We start from the raw sequence: 23170 nt of genomic DNA, 5'->3' as shown, positions 1-23170 counted from the left end.
CATCTGTGTCATTCTTATAGCCAGGTTCAGCTTGATGTCGAAAAATGTATACCCAAGTTTACAGTAAAAGGAATATCCTTTTCACGTAACAGAGGAGATTTGGAAAACGATTTTATCATAAAATTAAACGCTAAAAAAGTTTTAAACTCATTTTAAAAACTCTAAAAAAGCAGACGACGTTTCGGCGCAACTATACGCCATTATCAAGTCAAAATGGTAAGAGTTGGAACAAAAATATATAAAACGTGAAACAATAAAAAAAATAGTTGCGTGTCTTATGGGCATAATACCCAAAGTAGAACAATAGAAAACTTAAAAGATCTAATTAAAAGTATGGAAGTGTCAAGTAAACAGTTTGGCGTGGATGGAGTCACTTTGCATGTTGAGAGACGGATTAATGTCCCTTATAAACAGCATCTCGTATACTAGACAGTCGAACTTGCTTCTGCATTTCTTTAAAACTTTTAAGAGGTGATCAATCTTTGCTCCTTTGCTGCCATGTTGTGCTTCGATTAGCGCCGAAATGTCGTCTGCTTTTTAAGAGTTTTTAAAATGAGTTTTAAAACTTTTTTAGCATTTAATAAAATCATTTTGAAATATCAAATCTCACCCTGGGCTGGTTTGGGGAGAACCATAATCCCTGTACTGATCAACAATTTCTCTTTTTCTTTCTTCCCTTGCGTTTTCTTCTGCTTCCTCATCTTGACTCAGTTGTTGAGCATTAGCCAAGTTGTCAACAGCGATGGCCAAAAATACATTGAGAAGAGTGTCTAGTTATGTGTTAAGGTACAAACGTAATTGCTCATTTAACACAGAGTTGTAACATGGTAACATGTAAATCAGTTTTTTAATTGTGTTTTAATCCATTCTTGTAACTGATGTTTTTACCGTGTCTAAATAAAGTATACTGTTATGTTACAAAAATTGATTCTTTAACAAGAACTTCACATTAAGCTTAGGTGGGTTCATACAGTCACTGGTACTGGTTTCTGAAGCATGAGGAGACTAGGGGTATTGCTAACTCATTTTTACCAGATTGCCCTATTTGTGTGAGTGGAGAGAGGCACTGTGAGAGTCATGGGTGGATGTAAAGGGGAGCTAAGGGGGCTGCTCTTCTTTTCCTTCAATTTGTTTTAAAAAATGTAACCAACCGTCTTTCAAGAGTTTGTTGTGGGCATGGGGCAAGTTTGCTGCCAAGCCAAAATGTTTCCACCCCCACCCCCTTCTCAATTTTCTAGAACTGCTCCTGAGAGTTAATTGTCAGCAACGTAATATGAAGACCCATGCTGGGTTCATTACAAGAATTCGCATTATAATAATGTTAAGTGATGTTTTAAGTGTAATTGTTTTGTGAGGATACAATTTCCTAGTACCACAAGCAAAACAAAATACAAAGACCAGACTAAGGCCCATGGTGTTTCTGGAAAGCCTTGAGATAAGACTCCATCATACATCACGGCATTCCAGTCTTCTCCTGTCAAGATCTACAGATGAAACGAAAAGAAAAGAAAGTAATAATATATTTTCCGTAACAAGAAGCAACCAGGATGTTTCCTACTACCCCCTGGATGAGATGCTAGTCCATCACAGGGTAACCCCTAGCATTAAATTTGCCAGCACCGATTTATACATCTGTGGGGAGAGAGGCACTATGACAGTTAAGTGTTTCGCCCAAGAACACAGCGCATTGCCCTGGCCATGGCTCGAACGTGGGCCGCTCAATCCAGAATCCAGCACACTAACCATTAGACCACCACGCCTTCTTCTTGGGGACCTATCTTTAAAAAACTGAAACCTGTTCATGTAAAAAGTACCACTCAGAGATAAACAAACCATCAAATATGTTTTAAACATGTTATCAAAGATCAGTCAATGTGTTGTTGTATTTTTGCCACTGCATTTGGCAATATGTTTTGATCAATGCTTTTTGCCTTTGTTATTTATTACGCCACCTCTAGATTGTTTTCTTTTGTGCTCTTTCTTAAAGAAAATCAAAGGATGCTATTTGGTTTTAGAGCAACAAAATGACACCTTAATCACAAATCTAACTGTTCATAGCTTTTCCGATCGCCCATTTCAGGCAACAAGAAAGTTAAAACTCATGTCTAGATTTAATCTACTTACTTGAAAAACAGCAAGTGCAGCATTCCAAAAATTATCAAAGTTTGTTCTGGGATTTCCGTCTCTATTAGGAAGATCTCTAAACCTAAAGGGGAGTAAAAAGAAAAAAAATCTTCAGTTAATTGTATAGGTATTGATATAACTTCAAAAAATAGTTCCTACAGTAGAACGGTATGAAAACGTACTACCTTATCTGCAGAAAAACACAATACTAGACAAGGAAAATACCTTATTATCACTTGAGATTCACAAGAGATTTTTGCAAGTAAAAAGTTCAAGAAATAAAATATCCAAGAAAAAGGTTCACAAACGTTGAAAACATGAAATTTAATACCCTATAATTCTATTATTGCGGTTTTCAGTGAAATGCGAACTCTGAAATTCAAAATCCAACTAACGATTGCGTTTTTCGCTGCCGTCAATCATAATTATGGCGATAGGTAACGAACCATGAAAAGCAGAAACAAACAAAATAGATCGAAATCTACCAATCACAACCGAAAGACTTGACCTTTTGACCCGATTAAAGTGAACTCCTGTTTCCCGAGAGGTCCGCTAAGATGATTGACGGCAGCAAAAAGGGTAAACCTTTGGTTGAGGATTGAATTTCAGAGTTCGCATTTCACTGAAAACCGCAATAAGAAAATTGACACTGTTATAATTATCTACTTGTGGTTCAATTTTCCCTTGGTAAGTAAATTAAAACACACTTCAGGGTGAGCCAGGGGGGTAAGCGGTATACCAGTATACCTGAAAAGCATGTACCCGTATACCCAAAATTTTCCCTCAAAATCATGCAAAATACCAAAATTTGGAATAACACAGTATACTTTATACCCAAAAAGGCCCAATTTGAGGTAAAAATACAGTATACCCAGTTTAAAATGCCCCTGTATACCGTATACCTAAAACCCCTGACCGACCCTGACACTTTAACGAGAAAGAAAACTTTGAATCATAATGAACTTACGCTGCCCCAAAAATCTGCATTCCGAGTAAAGCAAAAATCACGATGAAAAGGAAGAGTAGAAACAATAAGCTGAGAATGGAGCGAACACTGCTCAACAATGACGTCACCAAGTTACGTAGAGAAGACCAATACCTGCCAGACAACAAAAACAGTGAGTGTGTTAGCCTCTTTAAAAGACCACTGGAGAAAATTTATTATCTCCTGGATTGTTGGCGTGCAATGCATGCAGAGAACTATGTACATGTTTATTGAAGAGCTTGCGGCAACTTTGTCCTTGTGGTTTTAGTAACATTTCTTTAGCCCTAAAGTAGCTGAATATTTGCATGTGGCCTACTAGAAGAACCTTAGAAAATACTTGGGTAATAAATATAAAGCCAGATAATAGCCTAAATGTATATTTTACTTGTAAAATAGAGTTAACTAATGGAGCTTATTGCAGCCTTTATCTTGTCTTTGTTTACAGTTAATTTGGATTACAAACACTGCAAGTATTTAGTTTGCACAAGGGACACTGCGTGACTCTGCAGTTTAAGAGCTGCTTTATTTATTTTAGCTTACAACAATAACTGACCTTCAGGTTTCTAGCATCCGGATAAACAATTCTGCATTGTTAGCAACCATAATCGAAACCAAGTTATACTTGTATCCATTAAGGTGTGTTGCGTGCTATTTTGTTTCACATTGCGTGCTCATGCAGTATAGAGCTCAACTGTAGTTTACTATGCATAAGTTCTCTATTTTCCCCGCCACCCCCTTCCCCTTATTAATAAAGCTGGACTACTGGCTTGGGTGCACACCTGCTACTTTTACCTGCAAGTAGCAGGCTGGGTGGGGCCCTTGCCCCACCTTAGCTTCTACTCACTCCATTACCTTGCGGGGTGTGTCGCTGCCACCCTTACTGCATTGCTCATTGCTAGGGTGTGTTGCTGCCACCCTCATTTTATTATGTACTGCCACTAGGGTGTGTTGCTGCCGCCCTTATTGCATTTCTCATTTTTTTTAGGGTGTGCTGCTGCCACCCTTATTGCATGCACTCTATGGGGTGTGTTGCTGCCACCCTCATCTTACCCCAGGGTGCACCCAACTGCTGCTGCCAATCATTATGTATGTGGTCTTTATTTATTATGTTAAGCGACTAATTTGTTAATTACGGCATATTTGAAAATCCAATTGGTGGTTGTCGTAGTTTCCTATGTTTCAAAATTGTCCTACTTTTTAACAGTTCCTTCACTAAGATTACAGTATACATTTTATGATCCATGCTCTATTTTGACTCTTTTTCAAGCCATTGCTGCACTGTGAACTTGTATAAACAATAATAACAATTATTAAATACAATTATCTTTCTTAAAAGGAATATTTCACCTGGTGAATTTAAAAAGCCTCAACAATCTCAAGGCTCGAAGAACAGATATCCCCAAACTTGTGCCTTCTGCTTTTGAAATGATAAGTTCAATAATGCCACAGCATACAACCTACAAGAAATAGAAATGATCAACTTACCAGGGGTTTCAATAAAATTATTTGTGATAAGTGATAAATGTTTATCACAGTGAATTTCCAAAGCCTGAACTTTAGGGCTTCAACAGGATTTAAGCCTGTGACCTCTACGATACCGGTGCAATGCTCTACCAACTGAGCGATGAAGCCACACATTGGGAGCAGTGAGGTAAATGTGAGTTTATATTTTCCCACAATTGACCTCGCTTCCAATCCTTTGTGGCTTCATAAAATTCATAGCTCAGTTGATAGAGCATCGCACTAGTATCACAGAGGTCACAGGTTCGAATCCTGTTGAAGCCCTGAATTTTTTTGAGCTTCTTTATTCCAATTTCTTAATTTGGAAATTCGCTGCGATGATCATTTATCATATTTATATACATCTGCAGTTCATTTTTGAATCGTTTCGAATACATTACACCAATATTATTTGTGCTGCCCATTTATACACCTGGGGGTATAAAACACTCAAAAAATCTCCACTGGGTATTGTATTTTCAACTTTCTTCTCAGTGTTTGGAAATGTTACAAAAACATCCCTTGTTTTTGACAAAATAACAAAAGTGTATTTCTTACCACACAATCAAATGTATTGAACTGGGACTTGAAGTAAAGCTGTGGACCTAGGCCATAGAGCTTCAGCATCATCTCACAGAAAAAGAAAGAGATGAACACAATCTCTGCAACATCTAATGAGAGAAAAATGATGTTATAATTATTGGACTTGAGATTTTGAATCAAAGAATACAATGTACAAATTTAAAAAATTAGTATACTTAAAAAGAAACCTCAGCTTACTAAGTTAAACTAAAAGAAGAAGAATGTCAAATAAGGAAACAATCTACTAAAAAGAAACAACAATGTTGAGACCAGGGAAGATTGAGATAGTATGCAAACAATCAGCTTGAAAACTTCTGGGTAAATTTTTCTAGATGCACCATTTATGTTTAGAAAAACTGATTATCTATAAAAAAAATTCCATAGCAAAATTACCTCTTAACAATTGGCAGCACGCCTCTAGCTTAAAAGATGATTGGTCAGCGTCAAACAAAGGTTTTAAGTTTGTGGGATCAGTTTTAGAGACAATTTTCATTGAATGAGCTACAAAAAGGTGAGATTATAACAACATGCAGCTTGGATCGTTTTAATTAAGTCAGCTATTTGGCTTCGATTGTTGGCGACATTTATCAAGTTATATCTGCTGTAATTAAGCTAACACAGATTTAACTATTTCACCATTGTAAGGTATCTGTCGGCCAACTGTTGGTGACCTGTTGGTAGACTGTCGGTAGTGTGTCAGCCAACAGTTGGCCAAAGTAGGCCGACAGGTTATTCTGGGAGCTGTTCTTCACTAATACCCAAAAATGTTTTAAGAATAAACTAAATTTAGCAGTAACTACTGCAGATTATCACCTTGAAACTGTGTCAGCCAGTGAGGCTGGTTATAATGCTGCAATGCAGTGATCACCGTGTTGAGGAAAACACATATAAGCACTGTCCAGTAAAATGCTTGATGCTTGACTGCTTGTCTTATACGGATTTTCCACCTTTTGTTTCTTCTTAGACATCTTTGCCAGAAACTTTTCCTTTCAAGGGGAAAACAAGAATAAAAAACTTATTATTAATAATGGTGGACCGTGACTGAGATAATTCACACTGACCACATTTAAAAATGTGGACAGGAATTATGCCACATGTACATAGTGTAAACCAAGCCACAAAAACGTCTCTTGCCCTCTTTTTTGCTTTTATTTTCAAACTTAATTTCAGAAACTTTTATCAACTTACTTCTGTCCTGTGTTTAGTCTATGCCTTCTTCCAGATTGCCCTGTAAGTACAACGGCTGTCATTGCAACATCTCCATCTTCTACTCGATCAAGATTTCTTCTTCTTGACATGTCCACATTTCCGTCTTCTTCATCATCCTCATCTAGCATTAGATCCTCTGTTGAAATTACCAACATGAAAGCCATTAAATATTTTCATTCATTTGAAACAACCAGCGGTAGAAAAAAATGGCTTTCTTGGCCCAAAAAAGAGCAAACAATTCTCTTTGATATCCAATGAGAGAGACTAAGATCCATTTTGTATCTCTAACCTCCAATCATAAAATTGCAAATCTACTCATAAGCACTCTAAAAAATTATCATGTCAACACAATGCAATAAGAATACAGACTGCATTGATTCCCATTTTCTAGCCTAAGTGTATATTGTGTTCTTCCAGAAAATATCCATTCCCTTCCCACTGGAGGTTTTTTGGTTTAAATCCCCCCACCCCTCTGGAAATTCCAGTTAAGCCCCATACTTTCCTTTTGAGACCCCCATCCCCTTGGAATTTCCAATGACTTTCATGGGGTGGTATGGATATTTTCTGGAACTGCACATTAACTAACTCTTGAAATTGATGTACATGATATGTACCGTTATTATTTAAAGCAGCAAAGCAATTTTGTTAGTAACATGCCACAATGTAAATTTACACAATTGTGTGGTTGCAGAGGTATTCACGCCAAGTTACTAAATGCAATGCCATATGACATGTGGCTGAATAATTATCCAGTTAATGCTACAATGTGAAATTAAAAACATCTTACCTGCTTTACTTATCCAGTCTAAATAACCATGTAAGTGTCGCTCCATTTTTTGTGTTCTTCTTACTTTAAGGAATGCTCTTCGGTTCTCTACTCGTTCTCTCTCTTTTGCAAATTCACTAAACAGTAACAATGAAATAAGAAGACATTTAATTGATACAAATTGTTCAGGATTTTGTACCTTCATTGATTCGCAAAAAAGCTGACTTTATAAATACTCACCCACTAAGAACACCAAGAACCAAGTTGAGCATAAAAAATGATCCTATTACAACAAGAGAATAATAATATATCCAAAATGCATAGCCATGGGTGTCATAGGCATCAAATGTCTGTGGAAAAATAAACAAATTAAATGCAGCAATTTATCAAAGTAACAAAACAATGTGAAAGTGTTACGCGAGTAATTGGTTACAAAGGTTTAAAGGGCGGTTTATACAGTACAATTTGTGTTTTTTTGTACGATTTGTGTTTATACAGTAAGATTCGATTTGTGGGTCCGATTTGGCCCAGATTTGATAGGAAATTAAAATTAGTGTGTCGATAAATATTAGCCCGATTTTTTAAAATCTGTTGCAGTGCCACAGATTTCAGAAATCAGGCCAATTTCATCTTCGCAATTCAAATACGGCAAACAAAATCTAAGACAACGAGTCAGAGCCTGTAAATTTGCTTGGAACAAATTGGGCTGACAAATCATAGTGTGTAAACTGGCCTTTACTCTTGGTGTGTTAGGTTAATGTTTCAATACAAAATTTCTGTTCAATATACAAAACATTTTTCTCTTGCTGATACAAAGGAAGAACTTATGACAGCATCCTTCTGGCTTCTTTTATTTGATCAGATAAATTAATGAAGTAAAATGCTAACATACCCAGTACATGATGTCCGTCCATCCCTCATTAGTAATTACTTGAAAAACTGTTAGGCATGCAGCAAATATATTGTCAAATGACGTGATTCCATCATTTGGCCCTGCCCAGTATTCCATACACTTCTGGCCATCTGGACAAGGTGTTCCTTTACCAGTATCATTACATATTTGAGGACCGTCCGGATTTACCATTTCCCATGCACCTGAATGAAAAAGAAATTGATATTTTTAATAAAATTCAAAAAATAGTCATATTCTAATTAAGGTGGCTCACAACAGTTTAGACCTTCCTGTCTTTGGCATCTTATTACAGCTAGCCCAATGGTGCGGCTAAGAAACTTTTACTGTGAACCTTCAAAGATTTTATCAAAAAAACATTGTGAGATCCAAATAACGTTAAAATTTGTTGCTATGGCAACATACAAAGAGGTCAAAATAAAATTTGCAAAAATGCTCCTTATGCTGATTAGACAAATAAAAAAATCAAAAACTTTCACCAAGTAGTCTTTAAGTAATTGGTCTCAAAAGGTCAAAAATAAGTGCCTTTGACCTCTTTTGACATTGCCATGGAAACTAATTTGAAGTCAAAGTGACCTACATACATACATACATAAACTTTATTTGAATTCGGATTGTAAATAGCACTATGGTGCTAGTATCTCCAAATAATATACACTAATCTTAAGTATAAAATTTGTTCACTGGTAAGACCTTTACAAATTCGCACTAAAAGTTATTCTTTAACATAAATGGTGTCACTGTAATGGAATGGCAGAGGGGAATGTTTAAACCATTACAAGCTACTGCCTCTCTCACTACAATTTTGCTATACACAGCAAAATGAGTGAATGTCTGCAATTAACTATGATTTTTGTTAATTTAGTCACACAAATCAGAATTTTGATTTGTAAAAATGCGTTTTTGCAAGCATTGCCGGCAGACAAAATATGCCAATTTACAAGCAGCCTATAGAGGATGGCCTGCTTCTCAGATGATCCAGGTCTTTCGCAGTCACACACTCTCTCTCTTACCCACAAGGGAGAGTGTGGCTGCGAGCGACACAGACTGTCTGAGAATCAGGCTCTAGCAAGGAAAGCTAAAATAGGGAGAGAAGTGCGCTTTATATAGCTTTTACTGTTTTACTTACCTGTCACATTTTCATGGCACACAAGGTGAAATTTTCCAACAAGAAATTCTAATCCTATGATTGCATAAATTATGATTACAAATCCTACGAGTAAACAAATTTGCAGAAGAGGCACCATGGCACACATGATGGACTTCATAACTACTTGAAGGCCTGTCAAAAACAACGAGCAAACATTATCAGTTAAAATATTATAACTATTAATACTTCTGCATTCATGTGCATATGCATACAGCAGTTAATTATTGTTTGCATTCGCAGCAGCAGAAATAGTTTTTTTTCGTCAGCTGTAAAGGGTCATCATTTCCAGTAAAAATAATAATTAAGAAAGAAAAAAACAGAAAATCCCGGTGATGCGTTCTTGTATGTTGATCATGTTTGTCAGTTTGCACTTTTGCCAAAAGCCGCTTGGATACGCATCAAATGTGAAATAAAATATCACTATTCAGTTAACTGAACTTACTATCTAGCTGAATATTATAAGACTTAATCTTACTGCTGATTTGATTGACATAATCGAATGATCTAGTAGCACGTGATTGCTGTATATAAGGTCTGGAGAATGCTGTAATAAAGTTAGTTGCAATGTGAATGTTGTGTGTCTCACTGCTTACTTTACGGTACATCTACAAAACACTAAAAATTTATAGTGACGATAAGCTTATAAACTAACCTCGCACAACAAGTGCAACACCAAATTCTGGTAAATTCGTTTGTAAAGTAGGAAGGAAGAGAAACAAAATCGAAACAGAAAACTAACTGCGTTGTTAACGTGGACATTCTGCAACGTTTAACTGCTTTTAAAAAGAAAAACTGTCAAATTTCAATCCATTCTTTCCAGCCAAAATCTATTTCTTCGATATTTCTGCTTTCAAGGTAGCCGCCATTTTGAATTGTGTTGGGAATCTCCGCTGTACAGTTACAAACGTGGTCTCGGATTAGCCCCCAGGGTGTCACGGGTGAGTCTTTGGGTATCAAATTCCTTCACTCTCCATGCGTGAAAATTTAGGGGGAAAGATGTTTGAGTAATTCCCTGTTTATTTGGTTCCCCAAACTACAAAATCGGTTCCAATGGTGCTTGGTAAATCAGATTTCTTCACTGAAAGCGGACAAGGTATGTCGGAGGTAGGAAAAAGGTGATAAAAGCCCGCAGCGAGTGAGTCTTCAATGCACTGATCTGGCTCGGTGAGTAATGCATGTTGCTCATTTCAATGTATTTAACTGATGAAATAATGATTTGAACGATGCAATATCCCTTTTGCTTCGATTGAAATTGATATAAGTTTTTAGTTTATTGATTTATCCTTACTTAATTGTTTTTGTGTGTAAAAAAGCTGTAAAATTTTACGTCACGCTTGTAAAAGCACGAACAAAGCTAAAGGCTTGACAAGCTTAACCAATATTTGCATTTCCTTCACGTATTATTTATGTAAGCTTATGTAAATTACAATGCTGCACCATGCAACACTGATATTAGAAGCTGATATTAGAAGCTGCAGCAATAATACTACAAGCTGAATGGTAGACCTGTGATGTGACTTTACTTCAATTCAATGATATTTGTATGCTATTTACAAGGCTAAAGGTTAAGAAAATGTAAAATTAAATGATGATGGCAAACAGCCGAAAACGTTTGGTTTCAACATTTTAATTTTATAATTTTTAACCTTTTAGCCTTGTAAATAGCATTCATTTTGTCAATGATATTTGTCCACCATGTTTGAAAACTTGATCACAAGCAATCTTCTCCATAAAAACCAAAATCAAATTTTAAGATGTTTCGTCTTACCTCAGCACCTGAACAATAGCTGAGAAAAAACGTCAGCTATTAGTCTGGTGTTGCGGTAAGATCAAACACCTTAAAATAAGATTTTAGTTTTTACGGAGTTCTTGCAACTCTTTGCGATCAGGTTGCAATATCTACCAGAACATCCACTTTTCTTCTTGTCTCTCTATTTTCTTCAATGGCATTAATATTATTGCATTATAATTTAAATAGCAGGGCAAAAAAACTGCAGTTGACTTACTTGGAATGCCTGATACTAGCTTTAGTGGCCGGAGCACTCTTGCAGCTCTTAGAGCCTTCAGACTTCCAGCATCGAAGACTTGGAGTTGTGGCAAGCTCAGAAGGCTAAAATTTGATGAAAAAATGTTTTGAGAGTTTAGCAGCCCTTGGATACACTGTATGCCACATTCTCAGTAAATATATACATTCCCCCTGCAGGGTTATGACCCAGAGGCCCGAACCAGAGGAGGCAACCTAATATCCCCTGCGTAATAAAGAAACGTGTTGAATGGTATATATAGTAAGCAAAAACATCTCAATTTTAAAAAAAAAACTAGGCACTTAAAGTGGTATCGGGTTAAGCGCACAAGGTGGTATCAGGTAATTTTTCAGCAAAGGCAACAACACTGCCACCGAAGAAACATCATTGCTTGAAGACATGGCTACAATATATGCTCGAAGTTAAATTGCTACAAAAATGACAAGGAATGCATTACAGACATATCACCAAGGAAGTAGAATTTAAGTCAGCAACTGAACATTGTAAAGACAGTTGAAATCGTTGAATTGTACGAGCAGATGTAGGTAAACACAAAAAGAGTAAACATTTTTGTCATGGAATACAATATTCATTTCACACAATTTTTCTAACTGCAAAATGTGTTTCGTTGATAATTTGTCGAATAATAAAACATTTAATATCCTGCTCAATCTTGCGGAATATCATCTGATTTTAGCTTACTTAGCTACTGCCTCGTCAGCTAAGTATCAGGGATATTCCACGTGATTGCACAGGATAATATTTGTTAATTACATTTATATTTATTTTACACAGGTTCACAAAACCCTCCCAGTTCCTGAACTTGTGATTTCCTTGCATTAATGAGGTATGTCCATTAAAATTGTTTTGACAAATACATTAAAGGGAGTACAGAGAGATTTTTTATTTTACTGTACACGTTAAAATCTGAAATGTCACAAGTTTGTGAGTAAAGAAAGTTATCTTTGCTGTCAAAAGACTACAATGTGATGTTAATTTATAAGATGATTGCAATGGTTGAAAAGTAGGATCATTTAAAGTGAGCTTGAGTTTTTCACAGAAAATAGTGAACATTATTATTTCCAAAATTAAAAAAAATAATAAGAAAAATAATTTTTTTTCCAGTGCTTTTATTAGTTACCAAATTTTTTAACTTAATCAAAAAGATATGTTGGTTAGGACCTTTGTAAGCAATCATTAAAATCAAAAGTTTGAGAATAATTTCTTTTTGTTTACAAGTGTTCTTGCACAAATATTGATTATATTTATGTACTAGGTTTACATCCTGTGTAGTTGTTTTTACTGTTTTATTTGTAAAAGATAATAACAATTTTACATTTCTTGAGTTACAAATTATTTATCTATATGAAACTTTTTCAGTCCAAGATTCATGGTTGAATTTTTTTCATTATGTTTTCCCTTTGGGAAAATTATTCTAAAGTACATTTTCTGGCATGATCAGGTCATTTCCTTCAAGGAATTTGTTATTGGTATTGTTTTGAAAGTTGAAGAACAAGTTGAAAAGTTAATAGACCTTATTTGCTTGGGTGGTTTACTGCCCCATTTCAGACTATGTGATGACACTCTGGAGAATTGTTGCTTTCAAATTTTCAAAAAGTCACATGTTCAATGAATAATACATTTACATTGATAAAGGAACAGTTCTCTGGAGAATTTCATGTTGTCTGAAATGGGAAAACAAACCACTCAAGCAAATAAGGTCTATTAATTTTAGAAGTGAAAGAGTTTTTAGTGGTCACTTTTAAATGAAACTGAATGCATGTTCCTTATGTGTGAAAATTGAGTGTTACAAAGTCACTGTCCACAGCATTCACATGTCCTCTACAGTTTCCAGTCAACTACGGTTTAACCTTGCTACAACGGCCAGCCTGGAGCAGTATAAACTGCTGTTCCAGACAGGTCGCCGTTGCAGGGAGGTTTTAATTAGAGTAACAAGTATGGATTGGTGTAGCGTTAGGACAAAAAATACAGACCATTGTGGAGCAGTGGCCGCTACACAGAGGTGGTTGTTAGTGAAGTTTTTGACCATATATATTTTTGTTTGGCTTCATGCCATTTATCCGCTCACATTGTCTAAAGCAGTTACAAAGAACCTTATATCAAGGTTTTGCACCTTTTTGCATAATATGTGCATTTTCATTTTCATGACTTTTGTCCAAGGATTTAATTTGCCGATAAATCATTTTGACATGCTGGTAAAAATATTTGTCTTCAATCCAAAAAACTATTAATTATAAACGATTAATTATAAATTTTTGCATGGTCATTCACACAACCTTTTCCAGCATGCCTGATTAGTAGGAAAGCCAACTCTTTGATGTTCACTTTTTTCTCTTTCTCCTAATTGTATTAGCCATAAAGAATGACAAAGCATCATGTGTAATAATCGGTACAGTTTTGAAATAAAAACACCAAAATTACTTAAAGTGGCTAAATGTGGCATTTTGTCATTTCAGTTTGTTTATTATTAAAATGATCACCAGTATAGCAGTGTGCATTGCCAACTTAACTGTGTGTAACCATAACAACTTCAACTTAAAGTAGCCTTTAGTTTGCTTTCTTTTCAATAATAATTATACACTAAATGAGCATCAGAAACTTCTGCTTGTGGAAATTATCTGATAATGTTACAAGTTAGATAGCTAGTGTCATCCATTGCTTATCACATGATCTTGGTTTGACTTCAAAAGAATGCAAATTTTTAATTTGTCCAATTTTGCATTGCAGTTAATAAGTTTCTTACTAAGCAGAAATCAACAGCATGCAAGCAGAAAACAAACTACCAATAAGTATCAAGTAGAACATCAATTTATTTAAAAATATATGTCAGTGTTTCTATGGTTTCAACTTGAATTTAAAAATCCATTATGCAAAAAAATATTGATTGAAGGCTTGATTTGTCAATGTTTCATTCCAGTTTGAAAGCCGGTCATCATATTTACAAGCTATTAAAAAAACACTTTTCACCTTGTACAACAAGATAGTGTTACCTTTACCCTTTTAGGCAAAAGTGTATAAGTTTAACAAACAGTAAGTTTTTCAACATTGATATAAACACTATGATATAGATTTCTTCGGTGATAATGAAAACGTTTTGCTGTGAAACGATTATGCAAAACATGTCACTCAAATGATAGCATAAAAGTTAAACCACCTTGCTGCGTTCACCATCATTACTCATTGAAACAATTACATCCTCGACCCTGTTAGAATTTTCCTTTGTACGAAAAACCAACACTTGTTTGTTTATCCTATTTTCTTTAACCCTCAGCTCTGAGCATGTAAATTCAAACGAGAAAAAGCCGGCGTCTTATTGTCAAGGGTTTTAGTTTGGTGATGTGACAGATTTACATAAAATTGTTTTGTAATGTAAATATGTTGATACAGGCCGCTTTTCTGTGTTTCGCGGCAGTTATGCGTAAGTCTTGGCATTTGGTTGAAGTTCTTTGTGGTGAATTGCGAAATAAATTCTTCTTTAGCGATAAAATGGCAGTTTTTCGGTTACCCTATGCGATTTCGACAGGTGTAGAGTCAAAACTCTGTGCATGGCGAGCGCCCCACCGCTCTTAATAATTTATTACCCTTTCGTCAACAATTGGTTTTAGAACGAGGGAACTGCGAAACTTGAAGTATTTGGCCGCAGGTATCGGCTATGTAACTTTGCCTCTTGGCTTCAATTAAAATTTCACGCTCGACTACCTGCTTAAACGGCCGATAAAAATTGCAGCTATGAAGATACGTTTCTTACGAACAAGCACCTGGTCAAAGTGTTAATGTCGAGCGTAGTTCTAATGCAGCTTTCCAGAATGTTTTATTTACTTCGAGGCAGTTTTGAAACTAGCGGGTTGTTTGTACTTAAACCATTTTTTTTTTTCAAAACTCCGCTTTTTCTGCAACACGCTTGTTACCATAGATACTACGTGAGAATTTTTGCTAGGTGGAATTATTCTCTTATGACTCATGTTTAATGCGTAGGCGAGGAGTTGTGTTATGCTAGGCATATTAAGCCGCGGTACCTGCTAAGGAAAATTCCCGGGAAAATAAACTATTTCGCGGGAAAAAGCTACAGCTGATAGCTACACAACGAGCTGACGAGTGCATTTTGTTGTGTAGAGCTAACTAGACAGCTCAATTCGGACCCGCATCGTCGCTTCTTATTTGAGTTTTATTTAAATCCCGTGTGGAGTTTTGCTTACTTTATACTAATATTACTGTTTAATTGAGGGTCTCCTTGATACCCGTGCTTCGTCGTTAATGTGTACAGTATATTGGACGTGATTTGGCTATTGATTTCGATTTTGAGCAAATAGCAGATCCTAGGTGTAATGGATGTGCTGGCACTTGTGTTTTTGACTTTTTATGTAACATGGTTATTTACTCTGGCGACGCTAAATAATTGAACACCGACGAGTTTTGGCGTGGAGGAATATTACGCGTAGTGGAATGTCCGCGCAAACACCGACTCTAAGAAAATGCTCTGTTCAGAATTGCAGCGAATTGGGTAATTAAAGAAATTTTCGGTTTTACCGTCGATGCGTTTATAGTAGGATCTTAGATCGCGTGAAGAATTGAAATTATAGCGAAAATCGTCACGCGGCAGGGCGAGCGGCGAAACGATAATCGGCTAATAGAAAGACAATTTCCTCCTCTACAAGTTACTGACTTGGACAATCGGCTTTACGAAGAATAGAAACAACTTTTTACAAGACTCATGCCATGAGGTCGTCTGGAATTGACACGGGAAATATGCGTGACTAAATTTACTGCTGTTTTTGTCGGCGCGTTTCGGTTGAGCGAATTGCGTTCACTAAGATTCGAGTATTTTGCGTTTCCTTAACACGCGCACGAGCCCGTGAAGTTGAAATCGCTTTGGCACACTTTAGAATGACGTAAACACAACCTGACAGTGTGAACTAGACTCAATATCACTCGGTTTAGGATGTTTGGTTGTCATGTTTATAGCTGGTGTAATTGCTCAGTGTTACGGGCAGTCGTCAAGTAGCTAGAAATATCCGCGCGTTTCGCTTCCGTTAACACGCCGTGTACATTTCAAGCTAACTCGTTTAGCGAAACTTGATCGATTGCGGCGTAACGAACATGCACTCAATGTACATTGTAAATTTCCTATGCGACAGTTTTTGTAAGGCAGCGAAAGCTTGTTTAAATATTGAAATTTACGAGTGAAAATTACAACGACATACATGGTTGAATAAAGAGCGCAGGCATTATGCTGCATATATATACACACATGCATTCTGTATACACTACACTGGTACATACCCTGTCACGACGACGACAAAGTCCAATACGTTCCATCCGTTCCGTAGGTACGAGTCGGTGTGTAGTATAAATCCAAGAGCTATAATTTTTAATCCGGCTTCTAGGCAGAATATTGCTAATAAATATATTTCGGCATCTTCCTACGGAATAGCAGTAACAATAACAAGTGTGAGAGAGTGATTCACCTTCGACAGTCCAACAAGTGTAACAGTCGCGACCGCAGAGCGATCCTGAGTTCAGCGTAAGAAACGATCTCAAAGTCTGTACTTACTAGTCTCTGGTTCAGATCGGACTTGTCGTTCTCGGGCAGCGGAGTATTAGCGGCGAGTAGAATGCAATTGACAAAGATGGTCAATAAAATGAAATATTCAAAAGGCTTGTCTTCAGTTAAGGAATATATGATACGAACACAAACGCACAGATACGTAAAGCTAGAAAAATAAAATTTCACGAGAACACGACACTCAAACAGTACAAATTGGCCAGGAAAATTTAGCCAAGACTTCACAACACTGACAAGGGACGCAACACGCACGCTCAACTGCTGCAATAGACGACAACAAATTCACAGACAACGCCAAACCTGAGAAAACATTTTGTACAAAGACGTTTCGCCCGCTTCAAAGGATACTTTACTCTCGACGATGGTACGGCATATTTTTCTAATAAAATTGTCCTTTGAGAAGATAAACAGCGATCGGTCCGCACACACGATCGGCGATGTTTCGGTACCAGCTTGCATCGAAGACTTGCGCGAAATATTACTCGAGTTGGCCGTACGCGTTTTATAAAAGTCCTCTGAAGGCACTGAGGACGGCCTTCGATTGTCCGCCATTTTTCTTGAATTGAGCTGTTTTCAAGCCACATTCAGCCGCAATCCCGGGCTATAAATGGCTGGCGTCGCGCGCTCGCAAACGCGAAAGTTCGTTTCCAGCCATAGAATTAACCGCCTTGAAGCGATTCAATCATACAGGTTTTTGGGCTTCCTTCTTGCCTTGACACCGTATGCTAATTACAAGCCGAGTCTATAATCAAGTGGCCTATCAAATGAGACCGACACTGGCGGGTCACGTGATTTCGACTGGTACTGGTTTGGGTGTGAAAATGACAAAAAACGCACTCATGTCCATCTCACCAATCACACCTGCTACTGCTACCCAAATCTCTGCCAACAACCAACGACCGTAGCGGCAGCCGCGAAAACGTTTTGTTTTGGTTCGTTAAGGCAGCTCAGGACGTGATAATCTTGTTGAATATTGATTGTGAATACTGCTCGTATGCGAATAGGAAGTTCCCGTACAGCACTACATGGGGTGGGCGGAATGTCAATGAAAACACACTTACGTTTTTTCCTTCTTTTTTGGCACATCTTCCACAACCTCAAGAATAAATTGCCTGTGTTTAAGTACTTTACGTTAAAGAGGAATACACTTAGCGTCACTTGTATTTATATCAGTAATTGTTTCGGTTTGAACACAGAGGTTTTTAATAATCCTACGTGAATCATTTGCATGTCTCGCTCCATGGAAATTTGTTTTGAATCCTTAAGTCGGCTTTTGTGAGGATACTGTTGCGAATTCACCGGCGTAAAAAACAACAATTGCTCTAAGCTTTAGTACCCGCGTGTTTCATCGGTTCATTGCCTCGCTAAGTATAGGTTTTTTCTCGGGACATATTTCTCCCAAAAAGATGTCTGCCTGTCCCCGATTCTCTCTTTTTGAGTAATTACGGTGTAAAGCGCAAGGGCTTTTTTTTCCGATACTTATCCCAGATCTGTATAAGCTCTGGTAGTTTAGACTCGAGTAGGGTAGGTCGTTAAAGGGTATGCTACTCGTGTTGACTTAAAAAAACATCAACAAGTCGCTTGATTCTTAATTCGTCCTCATTACGCTTGGAAAGCAGGTGATTCAGCGATAACTACACACTTGCGTCCACTTTCACAATACCAAAACTTAAAGGAATGCTTATTTGGCACCGCTAGACTAAAACCTTGCGGAGAATCAAGTAAAAAAATTTTTTTGAGTGTCGAGACTCTCTTTACATGCACCAAAATATTTTCTTGGACTTAACAGAGTGAAGCGTCTCTCGAAGTTTTGCAATATTTATGTTGTCACAACATGATAAGGCTTGGTTGTTTTAATCGAATTACTTCAATTCAAAATCCTCAAGACAGTCTAGCGCCTTTCGTTGAAAAACCCGACATTTCGTCGACGCGCGCGCGTTTCTCGTCCAAAAAAAACCCTGCGTCCGGTTTAAAGTCTAGCGTCAACTTTTTAGGATGTCTTTCTTTTAATTCATCTCTGTCTTGTCTTGTTTTAATTTAACCGATATAAATTATGAATACGTTTTTTGACAGCTGTTGGTTCGTCAACTTGAAGGCGAGATTCTTTCACTTTCCTCGCACGGTGACTTCCGAATGTTCTTAGCACAAGTGTTGCCGAGGTTGGAACACCGGATATTAAATTACACAAGCTTTCATTTTTCGTTTCATTATTCAATCCAGACTCGACACAATGACCGTTTATCAGTAGAAGAAAGAAATTCCAACTAACCGCTGAGCATAACAAAAATATATAACCGCCGGCTTGATTTTTGAATAAGCAAGCGCCTCTGGCAATACCATCTTATGCGTAACGCGTTGCGAATATCGAAGCACCATTTTAGAATATAAAGAAAGGAGTTTTTAAACGTAAGGAATGTTTTGAAAACTTCGATATCATTGTGCTGCTGTACTCGGTTTATGTTGCTCTTGATTTCATTACGCGTCGAGAATTGTATTTCGAGAGTTATTTTGTATTTAATTTGGACAATTATCAATCTTTTTACTCGGTTGCCTGGCTATTAAAATCTCGTGAGTCAACTCTCCATTCTTATCTTCTAAAACCACGCGATGACTTTTATGCGCTTTTTAAGGGCAAAAAAATACTCAAACGGCTCATGTTTAGCCTGTTCTTTACTTGTTGCCCCGTTTTACTTTTGTAATTGTTCTTTATAAGCTGGAATATTAAGACAAAGGTATTGTCAAAAGAATTGGCCTGTAAACATTTATATTGTGAGTCGAAAATGTTTGATTTAGAAGCTTTTCCGTCAGCTTGGATCTGCTTTCCCATTTTGATTTGTTTATTCTTGAAAAGGAATTTTGCTCGCGTTTACTTTACCATCGATATTCTCTGTATTTTTTAACACCTTCAAGTATATAACATTAAATTGAAAACTAAAACATAAAACACGATTAAGTGAACATGCCACTACAACCCAAATCTTAAAACTGTTCGGATTTAACTCGCTAGAAGTCAGATGAATGATATGCGAAAAAATCTCGGAGGCAAATTATTATTATTAGGTCGGGCGTGATTTAGAAATTTCTTGAAGTGGAGTTTACAGTTTTGCTGATTAAAATTATCTAGAGGCGACAATAAAGGAAACAAATTAAGAAATTTCTAGTGAATTCTTGCGGTCTTGAATTGTAGTTTCGTTTATTTTCATGTTACGTGGGAACGCGTTTTTGATGTGGTCATTTTCCTATCTCTTACATCAGTAAAACGTGCTCTTGTTGTCGGTTATCATTAAAAGTTTGTTTCTATTTTCGTGTACGCGACATGAAAAATGGAGAATTTCTCGTTGTCGAACTAGTATCAATAATTGTGGCAAAAGTTTACGTTAATTTGGGATTTGCGCGCAGAAAAAAAGCGAATGTAAACCGTTGCGTGGACTGAATAAGTCGATATAACTTTCGTCATGGTGTTTTGGGGCGTTTTTAATATTCATTACCCCGTCCTGAATGATTTTATTTCAGGCCTGTGTTATGCTAGGAGATGTTTTTTCCTTATAAGGCTCTTTCTAGATCGAGTTGTCTCAGTTTTTGCTCGAAACACAGTTGAAAACTCGTTCTGTAGTGAAAGTGGAAAAGTTTTATTCAGAGTTTAAATTGACAACAAACGTTAAAAATTTGTTTGGCTGTAAATCAGGTAATGTTGAATCGGAAAGGCGGAGTACCTGTTGCTTATGGTAAATATTTGTAACATTACTTAACGTTAAGTGATACGTTTCTCTGCGTGTACTACACTCTTTTTTTATATTAGAATTTATTTTATAAGAATATCGAGGCTGAAATTTGCGATATTTTAAGAATATTTAAAAAATAAACCCGAGGCTGAGATTTACAAAAGAATATAATTTTGTGTTTTGAAAATGTGTAAAAACAATACACCAATTTAAACACTATAAACAGTAAAAAGACTAAACAGTATAAAATTCTCCCTTTCTCTTTATTAATGGCAAAACAAGCCAATAAAACGTTAAAAACCTAAAATGTTCGATGCTAAACAGTCGATGAACGGTACATGTAACATATGTATGGTATACAGCACAAACGGAGGAAATGTGATACGCTATTATCTAAAGAATATTCACAGGAAAATTTTCAGCTAATACATCGGCAGAAAAATAAGAATATTGAGCCTGGGCTGGAAAACCAATATTCCTATAGAAAAAAAAAGAGTATAGCTCAGTTCGTTTACTCGTGCATTGAAAAGTAATGGCTTTAACTGGGGTTTTTATCTTTCATTATTGATTTCAATTAAGAGGTTTAAAGAAACCGGCAACCGGTAGTGAATTATATCGGCCTAAAATTTTCCAATCCACTCTCAGGCACCTGTTGCCAAAATACGTGTTAGGGTAAATGAAGAAAATTTCACTCAACATTGACGATGAATGCGGTTAAACCCGCGTCAATTAACTTTGGGGATTTTATTTCACCCTTCCGTCATTACTTTCCTTGAACAGTTTGGCGCATTTTTTATTTATCCTCATTAACTGGTTAAGGTGACATTTGGCTCGTTACCGAGGTTTTATACATGTAATAAAAAATTTGGCAGGCGATTTCGAAGACTGTGGTTCGATGTGGCATTTGGACGTGCCTTTTATTCAGTGTGTTCGCTTTGTTCGGTAGGATTGTCGCTCCCGGCAGGTTTTCATTGTTTATTGCAGCAGGTGGTTAGAATATCATATGCTTGGTTTATCCAAAATTAATTGTCAAACTAATATTTGTTTTTACTCTTCTTCTTTTATGCCTGCAGTCCGACAGTCTGATATTAATAATTTTAATTTGGCGTTTTCTTTGGGAATTGCGACAAAAAAGGGGGAAATATCGTATCCTATTCGTGGCGAACCTGTCATAAATTTTACTCTGTCGTCGTAAATTGAAGGCGTTTAATTACAGTCGTTGTTTTATTCATATTTTCCTTAATTGTTAGCTCCAATGTCTGCATCCTTGATCACTTTACTGTCAGGTTTCATATAAAACTCCCTCGTTAATTGCACTTGTTCGGAAGGCAAAAGCACGAAAAAAAACTTCTGTTGCGATTTTTTGTTATACTCCTATCCAATGTTATACTCCAATGTCTGCATCCTTGATCACTTTACTGTCAGGTTTCATATAAAACTCCCTCGTTAATTGCACTTGTTCGGAAGGCAAAAGCACGAAAAAAAACTTCTGTTGCGATTTTTTGTTATACTCCTATCCAATGTTATACTCCAATGTCTGCATCCTTGATCACTTTACTGTCAGGTTTCATATAAAACTCCCTCGTTAATTGCACTTGTTCGGAAGGCAAAAGCACGAAAAAAAACTTCTGTTGCGATTTTTTGTTATACTCCTATCTTAACCATCTCGATAATTAATTATGCTTCCTTCAGCTCGCTTTTTTCGGAGTAGTCATGTCTAAGTTGAGTCGTATCAAAAACAAACTTCTCCAATCTGATTGGATCTCGGCACGCCTTGTTTGCTAACCAATTAGAACATGAGTAGCTTAGGTGTCCAAACTCAGCTCACGTTAATGCATTTTCTCAGGTACCCAGACGAAACAACCATTACGTATTTGAAAATGTGAGAGCTGATTGTAGTGCCATTTCGCGTAGAAAGGTTCTCTTTTTTTTTTTTTTTTCATTTTTTTAACTGCAGCTACAAGATAGTGTAGTTCTAAAACAATGACATTTTCCATGTTTAGGTAATGAAACATTAAAACGATCACAAGTGGGTGACAAGTCGATCTGGGCAACATGTCCAAAATATTACTATTAGTATTACTGAAGTGTTAATAGCTTGTCTGCTTTTACAAATGCAGCCCAAATAAAATGAAAAGCCTGTCTTTCTTATCTTTTTTTCGTGTTTTTGCTATCACCAGGTTGCCCGGCCTATTGGGTGAATCACCCAGACAACGGCTTCATCAAAAGACTACAGTGGACGGATAAGAGCTATCTTCATCTCACCGAAAGGCGTTTTTGTCTCAACCTATTTCAAGGGGCTCTTTCGATGTCCCCTCACTCCCCTCCTGACCCAAATGACTTGGAATGTGGTTGTGTATGCGTTATTTCTTGTTCGAACAAGTCACGTACACGACTTTAAAGATGATTTGACTGCAAAATAGAAAAAACTTATTGTTAAGTACAGTGTTGTGGCTAGATCAGTGTTCTGTTTCTTTCCTAATGTTTGCAAAAACTGTTCAGACCCTCTGACAAATCCAACAGGTAATCAGTGGATCAAAAATGTTGAGTTCCAAATAGGAATAGCTGTTTCAGGTGTTCGGTTGGCTGGTTAGCTGCGCGAAGAGTGAAAAAA

The 23170-nt window shown here is 36.7% G+C and overlaps 1 protein-coding gene and 1 long non-coding RNA gene across 7 annotated transcripts in view; one reads left to right on the top strand and one right to left on the bottom strand.

Annotated features, from left to right (window-relative positions):
* Window positions 1-17550, bottom strand: part of LOC144663825 (voltage-dependent calcium channel type A subunit alpha-1-like) — a 43098-nt gene extending 25548 nt beyond the window's left edge. For all 6 annotated transcript variants that reach the window (XM_078524890.1, XM_078524903.1, XM_078524920.1 and 3 more), the window contains exons 1-16: window positions 17183-17550; window positions 16823-16927; window positions 16552-16691; window positions 11233-11336; window positions 9206-9358; window positions 8059-8261; window positions 7407-7516; window positions 7188-7303; window positions 6380-6536; window positions 6005-6177; window positions 5168-5280; window positions 4457-4566; window positions 3092-3223; window positions 2125-2206; window positions 1361-1484; window positions 611-770 (exon numbers count right to left, since the gene is read on the bottom strand). In XM_078524890.1, the coding sequence (XP_078381016.1) occupies window positions 611-770; window positions 1361-1484; window positions 2125-2206; window positions 3092-3223; window positions 4457-4566; window positions 5168-5280; window positions 6005-6177; window positions 6380-6536; window positions 7188-7303; window positions 7407-7516; window positions 8059-8261; window positions 9206-9358; window positions 11233-11336; window positions 16552-16691; window positions 16823-16927; window positions 17183-17386 (2186 nt within the window). In that variant the 5' untranslated portion in view covers window positions 17387-17550. The remainder of the gene's footprint in view (window positions 1-610; window positions 771-1360; window positions 1485-2124; window positions 2207-3091; window positions 3224-4456; window positions 4567-5167; window positions 5281-6004; window positions 6178-6379; window positions 6537-7187; window positions 7304-7406; window positions 7517-8058; window positions 8262-9205; window positions 9359-11232; window positions 11337-16551; window positions 16692-16822; window positions 16928-17182) is intronic.
* Window positions 10180-22928, top strand: LOC144663886 (uncharacterized). Its single transcript, XR_013572686.1, has 3 exons — window positions 10180-10390; window positions 12046-12097; window positions 22737-22928. It is a non-coding gene; the product is annotated as an uncharacterized LOC144663886 (long non-coding RNA).
* Window positions 22929-23170: the final 242 nt, after the last annotated feature.

This window comes from Oculina patagonica, chromosome 1 (assembly GCF_052425735.1).
Source record: "Oculina patagonica isolate OP01 chromosome 1, crgOcupat, whole genome shotgun sequence".
In the NCBI taxonomy this organism is placed as follows: domain Eukaryota; kingdom Metazoa; phylum Cnidaria; class Anthozoa; order Scleractinia; family Oculinidae; genus Oculina; species Oculina patagonica.
This window is presented reverse-complemented; position numbering and strand designations above follow the sequence as displayed.